The 7,784-nt window shown below is 43.1% G+C and overlaps 1 protein-coding gene across 1 annotated transcript; it reads left to right on the top strand.

The window, feature by feature from the left end:
• Positions 1–3,284: 3,284 nt before the first annotated feature.
• Positions 3,285–7,432, top strand: LOC142366636 (tripartite motif-containing protein 16-like). Its single transcript, XM_075448596.1, has 3 exons — positions 3,285–5,045; positions 6,638–6,934; positions 7,199–7,432. The coding sequence occupies exons 1-3, from the start codon at positions 3,285–3,287 to the stop codon at positions 7,430–7,432; spliced, it is 2,292 nt and encodes a 763-aa protein (XP_075304711.1).
• The last annotated feature ends 352 nt before the right edge of the window (positions 7,433–7,784 follow it).

The following is a 7,784-nucleotide window of genomic DNA, read 5'->3' as shown; positions in this document are numbered from 1 at the left end:
GTCTGCTTTATTTACATGTAGGAAGCCATATAGCACTGAACAAAACTGTAGCTAGTGAGGCTGAATGACCACTAGCCACAGTTGGCACAAAACTGTCAAGCCCTGATTAAAAAAAAAGTTAGCTTAACAGCCCAAGCCGTGTCACGATTCCCAATAATTTCATTACAGGTCGCTACTTTTTTTTTTTTGGAAAATCGAATTGAGAGAGAGATTTGTGTGCAGTGTGTTTGTGCCGACTGGAAAACAAAATCCTAACCAAGGGGCTTTGTGACTGTTGCTTGAAATGCTGAGGACAATGATCTAGCATCCTCCTATTCCTAGCCGCGCTTTGAACGCATATGAACATTATGAACTGTCACTCATTCTCACTGGCGATTGGCGAAATGAACTCACCTCCTTCTCTCTTTCTTTTCCCCTGGCCAGTTGGCTTTCCAAAGCTGAGTTTAGTTTGTTTAGTAGATTTCTTCATCTTGCTTCCATTTCCTAGCTGACTTTCGCGTCGAAGCGCGTAATATGATAAACATGTTTCCAATGTTGGGTGGCGTATTTCCGCTCAGTTTTAAAATATAACGTGATAATAAAAGGATTCTGTGGACTTTATTTTCAGAAAAACAAATGAGAATGCATGCTGATCTTTCCACCAATCAAAGTCAAAACGATTTTCATCATATATTAATTTGACATTTCTCTGAATAAAAAAAAAAAATTTAAAAAAAATTAAAAAACACTGGGGAAAATACCGAGGTCATGACCTGTGTGTCCTCAATGCTGGTTACGGCACTGATTATAAAGACTGCAAATTATCTCTATTCTGTCCTCTTTATCAACTGTTGGCATATAATTGTGAAAGACTGTTTAAATAAAAGTTTTGTAAATGATCAGAGCGTCACAGAAGTTCTTAAGTGTCGGATATTCCTTCAGACAGAATTCGACTTCAGTGAGACTTTTCCCTCATAACTTTTAACAGTTTCTCCTCCCAGGACTGTAACAAAATTAAGGTTATGGATATGGCAGGTGGTGCCCCTTTCTTTTATTAATATCTAGCATATTAATCCATTTTCACGTGTAAAATCGCTACAGTATCGTCTGCATAACTGTGATAATTGATGTTAAAGTTCTGCAATATCTGACCCAAAGGGAGCATATACAAGTTAAACAGAAGAGGTCCAAGAATTGACCCCTGGGGGACTCCACGAGTCATGGCCACTCGCTCAGATTCACAGCTGCCAACTGTAACAAAATAACTCCGGCCTTCTAAGTAGGACCTGAACCAGTTAAGGACCGCTCCAGAAAGTCCAGCCCAGTTTTCCAGCCTGTGCAACAGGATTCTGTGATCTACAGCAGGGGTTCCCAAACTTTTCCATGCCAAGCCCCCAAACAGTGTTAGCTTCTGGCCCCCTTTGAAAACCACAGACAATGCTACAAAATATGTAAAGAAACATCAACTTTTAGAACGTATTTTCTTTCTTTTATTCACGGACAGCAGCTCGCCGTGTGAATGCAGCCTGACTAAATACTCTTCTTTACGTCTGAAGAAGTCAACCGTTTTTTCGGACTCTGACGGATGTTTTTGTATCAAGTGACGCTGAAGTTTCGAAGGTTTTGATGACGCATTTGAGAGGGTCTCCAGACAGAGGACGCATTTCGGGCAATCGTGGCCATTTTTCTGTACGGCTGTAAATCCAAACTTAATGTATGCTGCCTCATACTTTCTGATTTTAGTCGGCCAGTTCTTTTAGTCTCTTCCAAGTAAAAAATCTGTCCATTTTGGCTAGCTACCTACACGCTAGCTTGAGGAGCAGAGCAGCTTCAGAACAGGCGCAAACCGCCAGGTCTACGATGTTTTGACTGGCAGCCAATCAGAAAGACAAGCATGGCAAATAACATTTTGATATGATATATTATTATTAATTGTATTTTACAATACTGATTAAAAAAATGTGACAATTTTTTATTATGATGTTTAAAAAAAATTGAATTCTATTTTTATTTTATTTTTTTATCTTCACTCCAATTTTCTGAGGCCCCCTTAGCGCCCCCTGGCGGCCCCCACTTTGAAAACCACTGATCTACAGTATCAAACGCAGCGCTGAGGTCCAACAGAACCAGGACTGAAACATTACCAGAATCAGTGTTCAACCTGATGTCGTTTAACACTTTGACCAGAGCTGTTTCAGTGCTGTGAGGACGTCTGAAGCCTGATTGAAAGTTATCAAGACTTCCACTTTCATTCAGAAGGTCGTTGAGCTGGTTAAATACAACTTTCTCAATAATCTTGGATATAAAAGAGAGATTAGAGACAGGTCTGTAGCTGTTCATCATAGAGGCGTCTAGAGTTCTCTTCTTTAGGAGTGGCTTAATGGCAGCTGTCTTTAGTGACTTGGGAAAAATGCCTGATGCCAGTGAGCTGTTAACTATTCGTAGGAGATCACTTTCTACTGAGGTAAAAACAGTTTTTAAAAAGTCGGATGGTATTATGTCCAGAGTGCAAGTTGTTGATTTCAGATGCCGAACTGTTTCCTCCAGGATTTTAAAATCTACATTATTAACTTGTGAGATAACGTCAGAATATGTACATTCCTTCTCAGAAGCTGTTTAGTCAAGTATTGTAAACTCAAAGGTCATCAATAAATGTTCAGATAAGAGTTATGAGGGAACACTGTTAACTGTTCACTCTCACCGCCATAAGTCAGCACAAGATCAAGGGTGTGATTAAGGCAGTGAGTCGGTCTGTGAACACTCTGAGGAAATCCAACAGAGTCTCATATAGAATTAAAGTTCATATTCAGGCTGTCATTTCCAACATCTACATGAATATTAGAGTCACCCACTACAATGACTTTATCTGTACTCAGCACCAACTGGGATAAAAACTCTGAGAACTCAGACAGGAACTCAGAATAAGGGCCAGGTGGACGATACACAACAACAAACACAAGAGGTTTCTGTGGTTTCCACTTTGGGGAAAACCGAGAAGCAGATATTCAAAAGAGCTCAAACTAATCTTTGGTCTTGGACTGATTAGTAGTCCCAGATAGAATTGAATGGACTGAACTCTGATAACCTCCCTGTTCCTCCTGCTCTCACCCACAGCAGCTCGCTCGGCCCACATGTTTCCTTGTTCCCTCCCCTTCAGATCTGCAGCTCACGATGGGCGTAACCAACAGGAAGTGAACCGACCGGCTCTGTTCTCTGCACCGACACGTCATTTATAGCTCAGAGCTCAGAGCAGTTTCAGCTTTGAGGAAGTGAAACTCACTCAGTCGCTGCTGCTAAACGGTGAAATGGCGCAGAAAGGAGTTCAGCTGGAAGGAGAAATGCTCCAGTGTTCGATCTGTTTGGATCTGCTGAAGGATCCGGTGACTATTCCCTGTGGACACAGCTACTGCTTTCACTGTGTTAAAGGCTTCTGGGATGGAGAGGATCAGAAGGGAGTCCACAGCTGCCCTCAGTGCAGGCAGACATTCACAGCGAGGCCTGTCCTGGGGAAAAACACCATGTTAGCAGCTTTAGTGGAGCAGCTGAAGAAGACTGGACTCCGTGCTGCTCCTGCTGATCACTGCTATGCTGGAGCTGAAGATGTGGCCTGTGATGTCTGCTCTGGGAGGAAGCTGAAAGCCACCAAGTCCTGTTTATCCTGTCTGGCCTCTTACTGTGAGGAACACCTTCAGCCTCATTATGATTCAGCTCCACTCAGGAAACACAAGCTGGTGGAGCCCTCCAAGAAGCTCCAGGAGAACATCTGCTCTGATCACGATGAGGTGATGAAGATTTTCTGCCGTACGGATCAGAAGTGCATCTGTTATCTCTGCTCTGTGGAGGAACATAAAGGCCACGACACAGTGTCAGCTGCAGCAGAAAGGACTGAGAGGCAGAGAGAGCTGGAGGGGAGTCGGCAGCAGATCCAGCAGAGAATCCAGGACGCAGAGAAAGATGTGAAGCTGCTTCAGCAGGAGCTGGAGGCCATCCATCGCTCTGCTGATAAAACAGAGGAGCACAGCCAGGAGATCTTCAGCCAGCTGATCCGTCTCCTCCAGAAAAGAAGCTCTGATGTGAAGCAGCAGATCAGATCCCAGCAGGAAGCCGAAGGGAGGCGAGTCAAAGAGCTTCAGGAGAAGCTGGAGCAGGAGATCACTGAGCTGAAGAGGAAAGATGCTGAGCTGCAGCAGCTCTCACACACAGAGGATCACAGCCAGTTTCTGCACAGCTGCCCCTCAGTGGCAGCACTCAGGGGGGCTACACACTCATCCAGCATCCAGATCCGTCCTCTGAGGCACTTTGAGGATGTGACAGCAGCTGTGTCAGAGCTCAGAGATAAACTACAGGACATCCTGAGAGAGGAATGGGCCAACATCTCACTGAGAGTCGCTGAAGTGGATGTTTTACTGTCACAGCCAGAACCAGAACCAGGACCAGAACCAGAACCAGAACCAGAACCAGAACCTGAACCAGGACCAGAACCAGAACCAGAACCAGAACCAGAACCAGAACCAGAACCTGAACCAGAACCAGAACCAGAACCAGAACCAGAACCAGAACCAGAGAGCAGAGATGGATTCTTAAGATATTCATGTGAAATCACACTGGATCAAAACACAGCAAACAGAGAGCTGATACTGTCAGAGGGGAACAGAAAAGTGACATTAATGAAACATCCTCAGTCTTATTCTGATCATCCAGACAGATTCACTAACAGGTTTCAGGTCCTGAGCAGAGAGAGTCTGACTGGACGTTGTTACTGGGAGGTGGAGATGGGAGGAGGAGTTGTTTATGTAGCAGTCGCATACAAGAACATCAGCAGAGCAGGATGGGGGACTGAATGTTTATTTGGTTATAATGACAAATCTTGGGCGTTAAGTTGTGGCCAAAGCAGTTATTCATTTTGGCACAACAACAAGGAAACCTCCATCTCAGGTCCTCGGGCCTCCAGAGTGGGAGTGTACCTGGATCACAGAGCAGGTGTTCTTACCTTCTACAGCGTCTCTGGAACCATGACTCTCCTCCACAGAGTCCAGACCACATTCACTCAGCCGCTCTGGGCTGGAGTTTGGTTTCCTTGGACTCTTGGGTCGTTTGTTCCAGGAAGAAGTTGCAAATTTCTCCCCTGAAAAAGGAAGCAGCTGAAGGTGCAGTGAGTTTTAATCTGTGAGTTTTCATTTTGACTCATTCTGTGACTCATTTAGTCCCATCGTGGTGTCATTTCTAAGCTGTTCAGAGACTTTCAGGGAATCAGTGATTTGTTGATGTTGTTCTGTTGACGACTTTCTTTTGTTGGATATCTCGATATTCTTTGACTAAAACCGACGGCCCTGATATTTCTTTATGTTCTGATTTTTACAGCCAAGACTTTCAGCTCAGTTTCATGTTTGAAGACTTTCTGTTGAGTCCAGACGCTCAGCTGACAACAAATGTCTGGATTCAAGGTGACGACGTGATTTAGATTCATCTCCCGAATCTTTTGATTTGTAGTTCTGTTGATGGTTCAGTTTCTTTCAACCGTCTTTACCAAAACTGTTTAATCACAGAAAAAAAGCAGTTTCTTTGTCTCTGGTTGCCTTTCTCAGCAGTGATTGTGTTTGTGTCGTCACACAGTGAAGAAAATCTATAACATGATGTAAATACAGGAAAAAGGGATTTTACCTTCTTATCTTGGAAATGTTTTGCTGAGTTGTGCTTAAAAAAAGCAGATTTTTGTCTCATTCTGGACTTTAGATGATTGAATGTGTTGTGTTGCTTCAGATATGAAGTTACTTCTGAATGATGCCTTCACTGTTTTTCTCTCTGGCTTCACAATGAGGCTCATTGATTGTAAAGTTTGAACTCAGATGTGATTAAAACTTCTTGTGTCTGATATCTGAGGTGTGGTCTCTCAGTCTGAAAGAAGCAACTCGCTCCGTCTCATTTTCTTATTTTTTTACCCCTTGTCCTGCCCAGCATTATGGCAGCAGAATTGTAATCTGAATACCGTTAATGCCAAACACATTTGCTATGCCAAGGGAAGCTTTATGAATGTAAAGCTCCCCTTGATGCCCATTAACTCCTTATTTTTATTTATTTAGTTTTGTTACAGTACTTAACATGATGTGATGGTGTGATGGTGCCGAACCGGACCGGGGGACAGAGAGAGAGGGAGAGCGAAGAAGAGAAAAAAAGGAAGAGAAACATGAAGAGACAAACATAGAAAACAATGAAAAATCAGACAACCAGCTGCTACACCTGTAAAAACAAAACTGAAGACGATTCACGGCTTTTGTGGGGAATCCAGCCTTAGAGGCACCAGGAGCACCTGGAAGCAGCAGTGTTGCCATAGTTACTTTGAAACAGTAATCTGACTACTTCTTTAAAAAGTAACTTAAGCCCTTTTTCCATCAGATTCTGTAGCGAATTAAAAGTTATATCGCATTACTTTGTTGCTATATATAATAGCCGGCTTATAATAGCCGTCAGAAATTTAAGAAGGAGGATGAGAGCGAGGCGAGAATTAATTATGCTGCTTCAGGACCACCTTGCCATAGCTCCTCAGAGGGCATCACCACAACCATGGCAGCGAACAAGATCTAGCCTATGGTGGGAAAATGATGTCCTGGCACATTTCACGGACCGTGAATGGTTGACGTCGTTCCGTATGATGAGGCAGACGTTTGAGCGTCTTTGTGACAACTTGCCATCACTTCGGCCGAACCCATCCAGCCGTAGGCCACCCGTACCTCACAACAAGAGGATCGCCATTGCGATTTACAAGTTGGCCAGCTGTTGTGAGTACAGGGTGGTGGCGGGGAAATTTGGGGTCAGCATCACAACGGTCCACCGATGTGTATACGCGACGTGCCGAGCCATCACATCAGACCTCCTTCATCTGTATGTAAAGATGCCGTCGGCTGACGAGGCTCAACAGATCGCCTACAGAAATGCCACGAAACACCACATCCCGCAGGTAGGTTATGTAAACTCGTTATGTCATTCTGCATCTGATGGGTCTTCTTTTTGAAGTAGGCAATTAGCTTGTCGTAAAAGATGCATACAGGGAGTTCAATAACTGTAATTTAATAAACAAAATAGAACAATGCAAGAGAGCTTGTCTACATTTCTGTAGGCCTCCAGTTATTCTGATCACTTGCTGTTTTTAGCCTATCAGCTCCACCTTGTGGAGGGGTTGAGCATTGGATTACATTGAACATTTTTCCTCCCCTCTCTGTAGATCTATGGAGCAATAGATGGGTCCTATATCCCCATTCTCCCTCCCCTGGATGGATACAGGGACTACATCAACAGGAAGCGCTGGGCCTCTGTGATCTTACAGGCAGTGGTGGATGATCGTGGACTATTTCGAAACATATTTGCTGGAATTCCTGGGAGCAGCCTCGATGCCGCTGTGCTGAGACAGTCCAGTCTATACGAAAAAAAAAATACAAAAATGATGCACATTTGGTGAGGGGAGCCATACTTAACCATGTGCAAAATCACATGCACCTTTGAGTGTGTTACATACAAATTGTACACAAGAACCTTTTTAAATGTTAAATGTTAAACATTTATTAAATATTTTTGAACATGGACATGCAAGAACTGTATTCCTTTATACATTTTTTTAAATATAAATATATAGGTAAAAAAAAAACTTCAGGTTTTAACTTTAGCAGTTCATATGAACATAAAAACACAAAACTGCACCAATTAAGAACCTATAAATATACATGTAGGTGCATACATACTTAAATAAATAAATAAATAACAGTAATAGTGTATGCAAGTCTGTAATTCATATGAACATTAAGCATAAGATC

Source organism: Odontesthes bonariensis, chromosome 17 (assembly GCF_027942865.1).
Source record: "Odontesthes bonariensis isolate fOdoBon6 chromosome 17, fOdoBon6.hap1, whole genome shotgun sequence".
Lineage (NCBI taxonomy): Eukaryota > Metazoa > Chordata > Actinopteri > Atheriniformes > Atherinopsidae > Odontesthes > Odontesthes bonariensis.
Note: the sequence above shows the minus strand (reverse complement) of the source record. Positions and strands in the feature narration are given on the sequence as shown.